We start from the raw sequence: 16,532 nt of genomic DNA, 5'->3' as shown, positions 1-16,532 counted from the left end.
AAGTGAGTTTTTATTGTTTTTATGTTTTAAGAAATAACCATCATGTCATTAACCCATTCCACTGGATAAACATCATGCAGTAATGCTTTATTATGAGCAAATAACTTACCAGGCCATCGCAATTGCTGATAGCCACTGATGTGTCCTGCACATTGGTAACATAACCCACATATAAACAGTCACTCGGCAACAAGGGCTCAGAGTGGGTTTGATTATCGTCCTCAAGCCACTCCACTTTGGCTCCAGGGGCCACAAGCCTGGAATTTAGCCTGAGGCGAAGATGAAGCTCCTGTCCGAAAACAGTGACGTTATAAAAGATTGTCTCCTTGTGCCTCAGGTGGTCCTGTTCTGAGTTCGTCTCCTCATTGGTCTCTCCATGCTGGTTGGCCTGCCTCCTCCTGCGCCGGTGGGACCCCTGCCCACTCAACTGGCTGGCAGAGATGGCGTGGGAGAGGAAGCGTCCGTCTGCATCCACGCTCACCGGCCTCACTAGCCCGTATTCCCTCAGGACATGCTGCAGGGAATCTGCCAGGGGCACGCACACAGTTACACACATTCAAATGTGCACACACCCGCACGCAAACACAAAGTCAATAGATTTCACAGTGCACACCAGAAGCTTCCAGCAACAGTCAAAACTCCACCAATCTCTAAATCAGCTGCAAGACTTACATTATGCAGACAGTACAGCTGTCCAAAAACACAGCCAATATTTAAAATTACATCTTTAAAAGTTACAGATTTACAGTTAAAGATTTTTCTTATTATAAGAAAGAAAAATCTATGGAAACTGCACTGAGTAGAAGGGGGTACCTTTTGTCACCTTTTGCTTAAATTGTCCTCTAGACAAGGAGAAATAAGACACATGTAAAACTAATACATCTAACTACATTTCAGGATGTCTTCTATCACCTATAACATAGGGACAGAGGAAAAAAGTGGTTTTACAAAAAAAAAATGCTAAATAATAATAATAATAATTTTTTTTTTGGTGATACAATCTGCCCCTTGTATTTTAATTGAAACACTGAATGTGAAACCAAGAAAATAATAATAATAATAATAATAACAATCTATTTGGATTACAGAGTTGCATTTTGCTTCATATTATTCTAAGACAACCATTAATCAGCCATTAATTTAAATTAATATTTAATTATAAATATAATAATTAATTTAAAATAAAAAATGACTTAAAACTGGTTAAATTCTTGATTGAAAAAAGTTTTAAAAAATACCCTCATTGTACTGAACAAACTTCAACCATCATGGTTGTGAAGAAATGTGAAATGTTGCTTCCTTGCAGTTCCCCAAAATTTGAGTGACAGCTATATATAGCAATATATTTAGCACTCTTAAATTCAGATGACAAACTTAGTTCAGTTGGTGACACATTTTACCCCAAAGCATCTGACCCCCCCCCCAAAAAAGTTAAATTGACAATTATCCAAAAAGTATGATTTTTAGATACGCATACATTTCCTTGAGAGTACACCTGCCATGTAGAACATTCATTTTGACATGCAAAATAAATAAATAGGCTAAACTAAAAAATTAACTTTTCTAATGTGAATATAACCACCAATATGGTCACAGGACAAGAACTGTGCATTCTCCCAAACAATGTGTCATGCATTCCTATCATACTGATGAGAGAAGCAGCAACACATTAGGCTGCTCTGTTTATGCATCCTATGCATAAGTGTCCTTCACTTGATCAGGAAAGAGCAGCTTACAGGAAAGTCAACACTATAATATGATTTGTCTGATCTAATTTGACAGTAAAATAATGTGCATGGTGCTTCTGTATAATTTACTCTTCTGTGTACTCATCTTGACAGTAATGTCGGCATTTTGCGACAGTTATTTCAAGCAGGAGACACTAGATCCATCAGCTGTTTTACATTATTGACATGTCGCATTGATTTTTGCGCTTCCTCTGTGTATCAACACGATAAGCTTAAGTATAATACAATGCATATACTGTATAATGACGTTCTTTTTATTGTAACAAAAGTTAGAGATCTTTCAGTTTAGATGCCATGAAAACTTCCAGACACTGTCTCAACTTCAATGAAAACGTCCCTGACAGTAAAAGTCTGTTACTCTTACAACTAATTAATCTCTATATGAAAGTGTAAATTGATGAAACATAGAAACATAGTTGCTGCTTCATAACGCTGGATATCTGAACGGATCCGTATCTCCTGCATAAAGTAACCGTGATCTGTATTGGCAATAAAAACATCTCCACCTACCTATACTGTTGGCGATGTAAAGAGCATCCGCGTGCTGAAAGTGAAGGAAAATAATGAAGAATGCACATCCAGGAGTAACATCCATGGCAGGTCCGCGGAGAGGGGAGAGCGCACGGCCAAAAGGCGGACTTTGAGATCTCAGATAAGCTATCCAGCAGCGAACGCTGCCCCCTCCTTTCCCCTCCCCTTCCAGACTGACTGCAAAGTGCACTGGGGATGATAGGCTCTCATTCTCACCCTCCCTGTCCAGCCAGCCCCCTCTCCTCTTCCATAGTCCACACTAAGCGTGAATGCAGATCCTCTCATGACAACAGAAGACCACCAGCGTGATCTTCTGTTCTCATCAACATAATCAGGGACCACCATTCTCATGGTTCTTGTGATGCACTGCTATATGAAAACCGATATACTCGCACTTCAGAGTCAGAATCAAGTTTATTTGTCTAAAAAGTTGAATAAGTTCAATAGACGCATCCAATAACCACGTAGCAGACAGGAGAGATACGAGGTGAATAATATTGGTTTATATAGCTACAGTATATAGGCTATAAAAAGAAAAAATAAATAGTGTTTGAGTATTGTATTACAACTTATTTTCCCTAAAGTTTTACACACAAAGAAATTAGTCAATGTATACTCATAGTAGAAGGCAATCATGTCAGTCTTCTAGATTCCAGAAAAAAGTTGTTTTTCTACATGGAGCGGGTCGCCCCCTCATGGGCACCGCCATGTTTGCATCACATGACCAGCCATGCTTCGTAATTGACAGAAACTAATACTTTTGAATAATAATAATAATAATAATAATAATAATAATAATAATAGCCTAATATTACCTTTAACGCATAAACGTAGCTTACATCTAAACAACCCAAACTCAAATCCTTCACACTGACTGTTCTAAGCAGACAGGGACATATATATTGTTTCATGATTTTAAGAGATTTAGGCACTAAGAAAGCATCAATATAATTAAATATTCGATTCATATTCATATTGCTTGCAACAAAAAAAAAAAAAAGTGATATGTAACAATGGCTACTTTACATGGCCATAAATTAAGAAACAGGCTTTTTTCTTCCCTAATAGTGCACTTACGGCAGTGGTGTATAAAGTACCTGAAAGCGATACTCAAGTAAAAGTACAGATATCTTACCAGAAAATGACTTTGGTAGAAGTTGAAGTCACTGTTTAAAATATTACTTGAGTAAAAGTCTTAAAGTATGTGATATTTATTGATGCCTGGAATTTTGAGTTTTAATAGACTAATAAATCAACGTGCGTGCACTCTGTGTGTGTGATTTGGTGATATAGTCTACTTGATAATGTCAGATCATTACAACAACACTTACCATATTATCGCAGACGATGCTGTATATCGCACACCCCAGACTCGACTTGAGTGGATAATTAATCATCCGTGATTAATTTGTTTGCACATGAGCAAAGGTGTTTTTAGGAGTCTTAACTTGCAAGCGCCAGACCACCGATTCGTCAAACCTGCTTTCCTGCAGTCCGTGTTCTTCTGACTTTGTTTTGTAGTAAGTAACGAATATACTTCGGGGAAATGTATCGGAGTAAAAGTATACATTTTAATTAGGAAATGTAGTGGAGTAAAAGTAAAAGTTGGCTCAAATATAAAAACTCAAGTAAAGTACAGATACTCCCAAAAAATACTTAAGTACTGTAACGAAGTATTATTACTTCGTTACATTACACCACTGACTTACGGCATCTACTGGCAGGGCAACTGCCATAACTAACCAGCCAAACTCTGACCCATGATTTGTTTAACATTTCAGAAGGAAAATAAATTAAGATGTTCATTTCCTATTAAGAAATTTCAGAATGAGAAGGTGAGTACTAGCATTTGGCACTTGCATATAAACAGTAGCATTACATTCATGGAAAAGCAAAATGCTTTGTTTGTGGCTTCTTTTTTGGATGGCATCTTGTATAAATTATTCCTAATTTTCCTCTTTCTATTTCTTGTAACTAAAAATGAGTACATCTGTCATAGTATTTTAATGTCATAAATTATATTCTTCTACAGGACCACACAGCCACTGGAGAAGACGCATCCTGCTCTGTTATGAAGTTAGTGGATTATTGAAATAAATCATCTGGTGTGATTGAATGCTGGGTTCTTGGGAAAATAATGTCTAATGCATCTCTGTGGTGCAGGAGGAAATGGATCATGTGCCATCTATCTGTCAGCACCTTTACTTCTCCAACCACCTCTGTGAGGTAAAGGCTCTAAAAGTACAAAGTACTTCAGTGTATTTTACAGAATGTTGTGCACTGATGATAACATGCAAGGACCCATAGAGCTTTACTCTATGAAGTGCAAACAACCTGACATTGGTAACCATTTAAAATCTGATTTTTCCAATAATTTTTCCTTTGATTACAGAGATGCCCCTAGTTACCAAAAATATTATTATTTAAATATTAAAACTAATTATTTACCTATCCCCACTTTGTTTTGTTTTTTTGTGGAACACAAAAGCAGACACTCTCAACTCCAAAAGCTATCGAGTGAAAATATGAATTAATTCGCTTTATACCACTTGGCCTATGCTTACATACTTTAGGCTATGCAATTTATGCTATATCACTTGCAGTAATGGACTGTTATTTGCACTGCATTCACAAGAGAGTTTTATAAAAATGAACTATTTACTTACAGAACTGGTTACAGAAAAGAATTTTGAATCCGATAAGACTGTAAAAAACAGTACACTATGAAACTATAAGCACAAATTAAATTCAAATAAATGAATGAAATAAATATGTTTTGCAAACATTCTTCATTACATATAATTATGTATGTATGTACAGTATATATATATATATATATATACATACATAAATAATTTAAATGCATGTCATACAAACAAAAAATGCAACACAAAATACATTTTTAAATTGAAAATTTAATTTGCAAACACAATATTGTTATGCAACAATAGACTATTGCTGTTTCTACCCATTTACTGCCCACTGTAGACAAAAAGATGAGTCAGCAAACTTAATGTAATAGAGCCTGAAGGGAAAAAACAATAAATGCATACTGCAGCTAAACACAACCTTTAGATTCATAAACCAACAAATACATACTGCAGCTGGATTCACATACAACCTAAAGTCTAAACATGTCCAGCCATGAACCATCCAAAGTCCCTGAGATGTATTGGCTACTTAATTTACATTACGACTGATGATATTATCAACAACATGTCCTAATGCATGTATCACACTGTTTGAATTCCTCTCCTGTTCCACGTCCATCATATGATTCACTCATGTGGATCCGGGAAGAGAAGGACACTTCCGCAAGCTGACATATATGCTGTCTTACTTAGCCTTTGGTTTTAATCGGAGACTGGATAGGGCCCACAGCTGGCAGTTGTAAGTTACTGGTTAGAGGCTGTAAAAGAGAGTTGGATCTATGTTGCCGTCGCTGCTGGCTCTCAAACGAACCATGGCTGAGCCAGTGTGTCCCGCCAGGACGTGTGTTTCACATTTGTTCCTCTGCTCCCTCTCTCCCCTCTCCTCCTGAAACTCCTTCTGCACAAACTCACGTCACGTGACTTGCTGGGTTAAACGGCTGCTGCTGAACAGACACATGAACATACACTTAGAGGCATACAAGCGCAGGAATACAAGTACTGACAAGACCCTTAGTTCATAGTTCACCCAAAAATGAGACTTCTGTCAACATTTATTCACCCTCATGTCATTCTACAGCCATTCTTCTGTGGAAAACAAAAGAAGGTGTTATGAAGAATGTTCATGCTGCTCTATTCCATGTAATATCCAATGAACAGGGCTCTTAAGATCAACTTTTTGGGGGCATAAAGTCAAGTAATGATACAACTGTCCTGATATGAAGAAAAAAAGCCTCAAAAGAAAACCTTAAGTAGTTTGGCATCATTTATTATTATTATTAGCAAAAAAAAATCAACAAAATTGCTTCACTTAATACTATTTATAAAACATATGTCCGTCAAAATCCCTTCGGCAGTAAACAGCTTGAGTGATTTTTGATTTAATGTTATTATATTTTTACATTATATTCATTTATAATGTTTATTGTATATTGCTAATAATATTATTATTGTAATATTGATGTAATATTGGTATTTACCTACTTGTTTACTGCTTGAAAATCATGTGGTGCCAAAATGTGGGCACAAGCAGAAATAAAACGGGCAAGGATTTCATAGATAATTTGATCTTTTTAAAAGAATAATTTGTGACGTTTGCTTAAAAAAGGAACTATTAGGTGAATTATTCCTTTAAGGAAACAATAAATCTGTTGAGTCCAATGAATATATTATGAACAACCACTGAAAAGTAGGTCATACACCACACTAACATATTTTACATCTTAACACCAGCGTGGTTTACTGCCATGCCTTCCAGCTAAAGCACAAAACCCTGCTTTGGTGGATAGACATTTGCATATGAAGAAAAAATTACATCACCACGCATTTCTTACAACTCTCATGAGGGTTTTTTATACCTCAACAGTTTATTTTCCGTTTCAAACTGTTTTGCTTTCACTTCGTTGAAGGAGTCATGATTTTATACAGTGGCTCAACCCACAAGAAAAATGACTTTATAGGAAGGTTTTGGTTGGAGACCTTCAAGAAGTCAAGAGCAGCATCTCTGGGCTGCTTGATTTATGAATGACATTTACAGGACCAGAAAGAAAACAGAAAGGAGTAGTAAAGGGAGCAGTCTGGCACTGTTATGAAAGCTGATGTTCAGTTTTCTGAAATAAACACACAATCTTGTACACATGTACAAACCTATAAGCCCGTTTCGATGCACATTTTCTTATTCTCAAAGGCGCCTTCAGTATTCTCAGCAGGCTATTATTTGTTGTGTTGATAGTTGTCTTGTCTTGGATACATACTGACACCTAGAGGTGTGGATGAGGCATCCCGCAAACACAAACCTTAGCGAATGAAAAGCAACCCACCTTTTACAGACGGACATGATTGATTTATTCTGTGAGCAAAAGTGACCAATAAAGGGATTTAAAAGAGATAAAAATGAACGGTATTCGACTGGTCATGTGATCTCAAAATGGCTGCCCACATCAGGCGACCCTCTCTGTGTAAAATAAAACAGCGTTTATTCGACTACTCATATGACCATTCATTTTCTTTGTGTAAAACTTTTTTAATTGCCAATAAAATCTTAAACCCACTTTATCTGTGTCATCAGTTTGTGAGATCACATGGCTGAGTAGACTATGAAGAATGGCTAGGGATTTTCAAGGAATGCATCTAACACATTAGTAGGTACATCATTCTCTCAAGCAATGGAGATGAAGAGTCGACTGCACCTCGATAGTGATATCCCGAGTGGGTTCAGGTGAAGGTTATTCCTTTGTGCTGTTTAATGGAGGAAGACTGTTAGAGCTCCCTGCTGAAGCACACAATAAACCCACTGAGCTGCCATATGCCAGATCAGCAGTGCACACTATGGTCCGGGAGGACCTCAAGGTCTTCTGGTTTTTCCCTTGCATTGACTTAGCTCTAAATGAAAAGTCACCAATACAGAACTGTGGGACAAAAGCGCGAGTGGGCTGTATGAGACATGCCTGTGACAGCAGCCAGTGGAATCTGCCTCGAAATTGGATCAGGAAGACTGTCACCGTGGTTACACACAGCGACACAGGCGCTCCTCATTAGAGGGAGTTTCATAGACAAGGTGTCTCCTGCAGGAAACACGTCCTCCTCTAAATCGACTGTCTCAATGTGCACTCACAGCACAGAGGAAATAGGAAAAGGATTTAGATTAGAAGACAACAGATTTGCTTTTGCACAATCATGATCAAAAATAAAGGGCGCTTTTCTGAATATGGTACACTGAAAAAATATCGTTGAAATTGCGAGTAAGTTTCACAAATAATTACAAAGAAACGGGAAGTAACAGACTTTATTAAAAGTGAAATTTGAAGTAGAAAGACTAAAATAGTATTTTCTTGTAAAACATACTCCAATAATCATTTTTAGAGTGTTAAGTGTTAGATTAATATAAGCACAAATCCTTCGCTTTATTTAGATGTTATCTAACATAAAATAGAAGCTAGTTTTAAACACATCAATAGAACAATGTCTATCTGTTAAATATCTATATGAATATCTGATGATTTGATATTCAAAATCTATATGAAATATCTGATGAATTGATATTCATTAACTGATATTCATTGTAGTAAAAAAAATATTAATTATGAAATAATTTTAATTAACAAAACCATACTTCACTGTATCCCACATTCTGCAACCCTGTTACGACATAATTTCACAAAAATGTTAATTTCCCTAAAATTGTGAAAACCCTGTTACTCAAGTTATTGTAATACAAATATCAAATAAATATCATTATCATAAACTGTATTGTGATATTTTCTATATATTTTCTTTTTTATTATCATGTAACGTATGTCTAGTTATAAAAATATCAATATTATAATAATAATGCAATATTGGTGTTTATCTGTTTACTGCCTGAAAATAAAATCACAAAGGGTTTAATGTGTTTTTAGACATTTCCCATATTTAGTTCCACGTCTCATATATAGTCCCATATAAAGTTTCTAAAAGTTTCAGGCCCTATTTTGTACCCTATTAACTGAAAGTGCCAAGGATTACATTGTTCTGAAACATGGCGAAAGCTATAGACTTGTAAACAGCCTTTCCTTTCCTTGGTAACATCCTCACAATGTGAATATGAACTGAATAACAGACTGTGCACCAAACAAGATTGCGAGGTTTAATCCCTCTGTTTAACCAGAAGCAGCATCCATTGCTGGCTCTCTCCACAATGTGCACCACATCTTCTGCTTCCAATTCCACGATCAAAGGCACTGAAACTTTGGACAGGAAAGGAATGGAATGGAATGGAGGGGAAAATCTTCCAAAAAAATGACTTAAAGAATTGAAATCCCCTGGTGTTTTAGGAACAGTTTGTTTTTGACTGCTTGTCCTGTCGGTAAATCTGGTGAGAGTCTTGACAATGCTTAGTAACTACATAAATTACTGTCTCATTTTCTGTCTAGCAAAAGAAAGCAAAAGCCTTCACTGATGCATTAAATCACAGAGCAGGCTTGCTGACAGGTCGTTCAAATGCACACAGTGTAAAGAAACTGATTCCTCATTTTAATACCTTATTTTGATAATAATTTCTGGTTCACAACTTTCATCTACACACTACAGGTTCTTGGTTTCCTCAAATTGTCTTTCAAAGAGCTTATTCTTTAATTGGAATTGACAACAGCATGTTCCCCATAAACTCCCTGTAAACACTTACAAAAAAAAAAAAAAAAAAAAAAACACCCACTCAAAATGTGTTTTCTTTCTTATTACCTTAATTATCACCAAGAGAAGCTCTTTTTATGGTGGAATCGTGACCTATTTCACTGCACCCTGATGGCGTGGACAATCTAGGGCCAACTTTGCAAGCCTAATATATGGGCAGTAAAGTAAAACTCTCCACCTTTTATTTCTCCAGATGGTCAAAATGCATGCAGAATTGCTTAAGGATGTGTGTTATAGACATCAAAGCTAACACAAAGGCTCTGGACAAACATTTAGCTGGATTTGGAATATTACAAACATGTTGCAACATGCAAATATTGTATAAACTCTGCTTTTCCTTTCAAGAGAGTGTAATAAATTGAGGTTATGCACTGGTTTTTCTATATTAAAAATGTTGAGCTCAATCGAGAAAAAAATAAAAAAAAGCTCTTTCACAACCAAAGCACGTTCCCTTATGAGCAGATTCTGGTAAACAATAAGAAATTCCCATCTGCTCAGTCGTGTTTGCTGTGCCTTCTCACCTCGCACTCCTCCCTGCACTTTTGCAAGCTGCCTGTTCTGTTAACTTCACTTCAGACTGCTGATCTCAGCATTTCCCCACGGATTCAGCAGCGGCAGCTACCTGGAACTGCTGTCACCCTGCATCAGCTCATCCTACCTGTACCTGCACCTCCAGCTGAGCCTCGCTCCCCCGCTAACAAACATCAGAGTCCTTGATGTCCCGCCGACACTGTGGCAGAGACAAATGCCTCTCCCTGGCTCTAGATGCTGCAGTTTAGCTTCAGTCCTCTAAATCTCTCAGCTCAGAGCGTGGCTTCATCAACAACTCAATTTGAGGGGGTTCACTTAAATAACTCTTTGACATAGTGTGGGTCCTTGTGAGCCTTAGATGGATGATGGGGAGAATTTGAAGTGACAAAAGTAAGGAAGCAACTCAAGGGGTGACAAGTAATCAATCGAGCGAGAGGGTGGGGGGTGGGTTCTCTGTAAAATGAACTTTTCTGCTTCTAGCAAACGGGGGAAAAAAGCAGGTGACATTGTGAGTGAAGCACAACTCAGGGAAGTGTAGAGGATGCATTTGGGAGCTGTCTGCAGAAATTTATGTCAAATCAACCTCACTAAGGTGACTGCAGTCAGGACCCATCTGTGAGTGTTTGAATGTGTGTGTGTGTGTGTGTGTGTGTGTGTGTGTGGTGGCATTTCTCTTGGTGCACTGATATTTGCACTAACACTGAAAATAACAATGTAATCTACAACTGGGATGCGAGACGGTGAATTTCTCTGTGAGGAGTTAAACACCCCATGTAATCGCCATCTCTGTGAGCTTTAAAGAGATAGTTTGCCCAAAAATGAAAAACTGCTGTTAATTTACTCACCCTCAGGCCATAAGATGTAGGTGACGTTTTCCTTCATTAGAACAGTTAAGAAGATTTTTAGCTGAATTCATGGTCCTTGGTTATTCATAAAATGCAAGTCCACTGCTACCATCACTTTGAGAGTCAAAAAAGCATATACAGGCAACACAAAATTAATACCCGTGGCTCCTGACCATATACATTTAGGTCTTATGAAGCGAAATAAGCCTGTGCAAGAAACTGAACATAATTTACAACATTATTATCTGTAATCCATAGCCTCAGGCAAACAGTCCTGAATGCTTTCATGAGAGTCTAGAGGGTGAGCTTTCTGTCGCATAATGACGTATACACAGACTGATCGTTTCGCTTCATAAGACCTGAATATATTGTCAGGAGTCACATGGATTCATTTTAATTTTAATTAATTCTGTATATGCTTTTTTGACTCGAATAGTGACAGTAGCATGGACTTGCATTTATGAATCACCAAGGACCATGATTTCAGCTAAAAATCTTTACTACTCTACTGAAGAAAAAAAAAAATTTTGGGGTGAACTATTCCTTCTACTGACATCTACTGCATAAGACAGTGTAGTCCTAAAGGTTGACAAAATGTAAAATGATTCATCCTGCAGTCACACATTTTGTCCAATCAGTACTGTCTATAATGAAAATACTCTTAGTTCAATAACACATGCCTCTATAATTAGCATGTAGCAATTCATATTCAAGTCTGTAATATCATAGATATCTATACGGAGATACCTCATTCAGACACATCAACGCATAGACCACCTTGGAACAATCACCATTTCAAATGCTGTTATCATTCAATAGAAAACAATGAGTTTTAAGCACATGCAGAATTATCTAACATTAATAATAAATTAAATCCTATGAAAAATCATCAGATGAAGTGTAGATATAGATATATATAGATAGATAAAACCCAGAAGACTAATTCACCATGGGTTCCCTCGAAATTTTCCTATGGGTTTTTATAATGGGGTCTTTGGTAAAAAATAACTTGACAGCACTTTCACATTTTGCTCTATTGAATTACACACACCCATACTGAAAATGCAAATTCTTCAGCAGAAATGTTTATTTAAAAAAAAAAAAAAAAAAAAAAAAAAGAAATGAAATGAAAATTTGGGGGCATGAGTGTGTGCAGATTATAGACAAAAATGTCAAAGTATCATCAATGTATGTTAACCACAGACCTTACTTTACTCATGAATTGAAAAAAAAAACATTATAAAATCCCATAGGAAAATCTCCATTAAACCAGTGGCGAATTAGTCTTCCGGGTTTTGACGTCACGGCTGCAGCACTCTATAGCTTTATATACTGTATGCTCTATAAACTACACTAGTCAACCCATGTTAGGCTGTTTTAGCTTCTTATCCTCTTGCATTCCTCTCAAAGGAACACACTGCTTGAAAGAATTGTGGATATAACACCAAAAATTATTACATAAGTTGTACCACATGTATTTGATAACCAGCATGTCTTTGAAGGTCAAATAACAACATCTGAAATCTGTTGGTAAAATATGAAATCCCGAAATACAAAGATGCACATGTGTTACTGACAACTCATTCAGAACCTCTGGATACTTGATTTATTCATTTACGAAACCCACTGAACAATTTATGAGCCTAAGAGGACGAAAAGCAGAGGACCATGAGCTTCCATTTTCCATGGAACAAAATGTATTTTCAGCTATAAACTTGCTTCAAACTCAAGCGTTCAACCATTTTAATTACTTAACCAACCCCAGGCATTAAATGTCTTTTTGAGAAAACAAAATTGTAAACCTAACAATAAAAATATAATAAAAAATATGTGACACAATCCTAATTAAACGAAAAATGTATTTCTAAATCCAGAGAAGCGAGTTAGCCTCTTTCTTTCTTCTTCTTTTCATTTTGACAGGACTTGCGGAGGCCACGTGCTGCACATTAAGGCGGACATCATGCTTGACAGCAAGGACAGCATACGACAGCATATATAAAAAAGTGTTTTGTGGACAGTACTGCCCTGTTTAAGCTGTCACATAACAGATATTTACATAAATTCCACATGACAAAATTATATCTGAATTTACTTTTTTTTTTTATCATCAGATTTTGGTCTTGTTTTACATGTTAAAAAACACAATGAAATATATTAAAATTGAGTAAGCCATTGAGGTCTGTATTAATTGATCGCATGCTGTATTAATTGATTGTATGATAATATGCAGTTACATAAGTATACTTTTTGCATAATGTGTTATGATCATTTTTAATTAAAGTGAACATGTGTCTTTGTGTACAGTACTGCCCTGTTTAAACTATTTCCATTACATATATTTACATATGTCCCACAAGACCAAATAATATCTGAATTTACACAAATTACAGTGCAAAATCATTTTCATAATCATCGAGTCTTGTTTCCTAAGAATATATCTTGAACTCAATTTATGCATTTTTTCTTAAATTGAATATTACTGCTTACTCACAAACATATTTGCCAAATTACATAATCTCTATTAAAGTACTGTAAATAATGAACTTCCACCAGAACTAAACATGACCTTTCTAACCTTTGGTATTTTTACCTTTCAAGCAGAAGCAAAGCCAGCTTGGCATCCATTTTCATGCACTTTGAAACTCTTGACTGACTCCCTCCAGCAATCAAATGCTTTGCCAGAGTTTACTCTCATTTTGCTTTTTTTTCTGTCGCTTTTTGGTCTCCTTCTTTTCCTTTTCCTATTCCTTTTAGGATGTTTGTCTGTATATGCTGGTGTTGATAGATGGGAAATGACAAAAATTTTGCACAGAATGCTACAAATTTAATCTATCGCGTTCTCAGCTTCCGCTTCCCATATATGGACTGCCTGCTGCGATTGACAGGATAAAAGCCCCTTCTGACATCTCAGAAGTTATTTTTCAGAGAGTACTAACCTTTTTTTTTTTTTTTTGCATAACGTTTATTACATTTTTTTGCTATATTGGTAGAATCATCATAGGACTGCTGATCAGAATATGATGGTTCTATATCATATCCACTAAATCTATCAGACTGATAGGCCTAATATTAGTACGAGTAGTTTTTTCCAAATAGTGTAAGGGCCAAAGAAGCAGATGGAGCTCGTTGTGTCATTAATGTCACAAAACCTGATGAAATTAGGAATTATAGACCTCCTTGGGATAGACAGGCCCAGGCATGGACGTGTATTTGGTTAAAAATGTCTCTGCTGGCAGCGGACCAAATTATTTAAAATGTGGTTTTAGGATCAGCATTAAGGCCCTCGGTGTAAAGCCAAGCGAATTCTAAAGCGATCATACCTCAAAAAGTGGCCGTCTTAAGAGATTGTGTCTGAAAACGTTTTTTAGCAGGGATCATTGCTTTGGGTCGTTATAACCAACATATAGACTTACAGAGAGAACTTAGAAAGATTCCCTACGGCCCAAACCTTGAAATGAAACTTCAAAACTAATGAAGTCTGTCCAAGGATAAACCCAACCTGTAAACAACTTCAGCTTTAAGGCAGCAAAATTACATAGTGGCATTCTAACAGTCTATTAGATATTCTATGCTGAGAAACACCATCATCAGCTGCATCACTCAATCAATCAATATTCATGCAAGCTATAATAACAAAATCAATCAAATCTGTCTATCGATCCGTCCGTCCGTCAAATAGACTCACTCTATCTATCTATCTATCCGTCCATCTGTCCGTCAAATAGACTCACTCACTCACTCTATCCATCCGTCGTCCGTCCGTCCGTCCGTCCGTCAAATAGACTCACTCACTATCTATCCATCCATCCGTCCGTCCGTCAAATAGACTCTATCTATCTATCTATCTATCTATCTAGCCGTCCATCAAATAGACTCACTCACTCACTCACTCAATCTATCCGTCCGTCCGTCCGTCCGTCCGTCAAATAGACTCACTCACTCTACCTATCTATCTATCCATCCGTCAAATAGACTCTATCTATCTATCTATCTATCTATCTATCTATCTATCTATCTGTCCGTCCGTCCAATAGACTCTATCTATCTGTCTGTCCGTCAAATAGACTCACTCTATCTATCTATCCGTCCGTCAAATAGACTCACTCTATCTATCCGTCCATCCATCCGTCCGTCAAATAGACTCACTCTATCTATCTATCTATCTATCTATCTATATATCTATCTATCTGTCCGTCAAATAGACTCACTCTATCTCTCTATCTGTCCGTCTGTCAAATAGACTCACTCTATCCATCCATCCATCCGTCCGTCCGTCAAATAGACTCACTCGGTCTGTCTGTCAAATAGACTCACTCTATCTGTCCGTCCGTCCTTCAAATAGACTCACTCTATCTATCTATCCATCCATCTGTCCGTCCAATAGACTCACTCTTATCTGTCTGTCCGTCCATCAGACTCAATCTATCCATCCGTCCGTCCAATACTCACACTATCTGTCCATCCGTCAGTCAAATAGACTCACTCACTCACTCTATCTATCTATCAAATTGACTATCTATCTATCTATCTATCTATGTATGTATGTAGGTATGTACGTGCGTATCTATCTATCTCTGTATTTATGTCTATAAATTTAATGTGAAATATTGTCACCCAGGTAATCGTCTGGAGTTTCTTTTTCTTACTGTCTCAGAGACAGGTGAAGAGAAGATATTGCTTTGATGCTTTGATATTTTCCACATTGTGCATATGGTCATGATTATGTATCTCAGGTTCTCAGCGATACATAATTTGGAGCACTTGGCTCTCTTATTGACAAAGTTTAAACAAATTATGACTGGCATGACTTATTCATCTCAGTGCTGCAGATGTTTGCCGCATTGCTACCCAAGACTGACTGTTTCTGCTTCCTGTGATGATCGTTTTGCAGGAGGGTTTGTCTCCATGGTAATTGCATTAAATCACAATGGAACTGCGGGAAAATGTCTGTTTACACATTCATACAGACGTTCAATTTAAGGGTTTTGTAGACAATATAATACATATTTATCTGTCTGGTAAAAACGCACTGTAATCTCACAAAACTTTGAAATCTTATAGGGTCATTTCTCTATAGTGTCACGTGGTTGTGCTTTTATACCTAGAGCTTTTTTACAATCATAGACAATTCTTGCCAAGCTTATAGATGGAAAAAAAGAGATGAGTTCATAACTGAGAAGAAAAAAACATGATCAGTGCTTTGAAACATGCACTCCATCTGCTGGGTGAACCACATCAGGACAGACATAACTAGCAGCCTGGTGAAAAACAAAGTAGGTTAGGAGGAAACAGCTGAAGCATGTCATTTTACCATCTTATAATTTCCATTTCCAGCTTAATATGCAGAGACAACTGTAAAAGTCATTTGTAGGTTGATTTTCCTTAAAACTGCACAAACAATAACAAATGTGTGCTACCAAAATATTGCAGTTTAACAACGGAAGCTCGACCAATGACATGAGTTTGGGGGCGTGGCTATCTGTTTGTTCAAACAATGGCAGATGTGCAGTTAACCTGTTAAAGTGTATAAGTTTTGTGGTACTGAACTCTGAAGAAAT

The 16,532-nt window shown here is 36.8% G+C and overlaps 1 protein-coding gene across 1 annotated transcript in view; it reads right to left on the bottom strand.

Moving 5' to 3' along the window:
• The window catches only part of LOC107667595 (A disintegrin and metalloproteinase with thrombospondin motifs 2-like), a 79,293-nt gene extending 76,893 nt beyond the window's left edge, over positions 1 to 2,400 (bottom strand). Inside the window, exons 1-2 of the mRNA XM_016459306.1 lie at positions 2,259 to 2,400; positions 110 to 525 (exon numbers count right to left, since the gene is read on the bottom strand). Of these exons, the coding sequence (XP_016314792.1) occupies positions 110 to 525; positions 2,259 to 2,343 (501 nt within the window). The 5' untranslated portion in view covers positions 2,344 to 2,400. The remainder of the gene's footprint in view (positions 1 to 109; positions 526 to 2,258) is intronic.
• Positions 2,401 to 16,532: the final 14,132 nt, after the last annotated feature.

Source organism: Sinocyclocheilus anshuiensis, unplaced genomic scaffold, assembly GCF_001515605.1.
Source record: "Sinocyclocheilus anshuiensis isolate Anshui unplaced genomic scaffold, SAMN03320099.WGS_v1.1 scaffold1903, whole genome shotgun sequence".
NCBI lineage: Eukaryota > Metazoa > Chordata > Actinopteri > Cypriniformes > Cyprinidae > Sinocyclocheilus > Sinocyclocheilus anshuiensis.
Note: the sequence above shows the minus strand (reverse complement) of the source record. Positions and strands in the feature narration are given on the sequence as shown.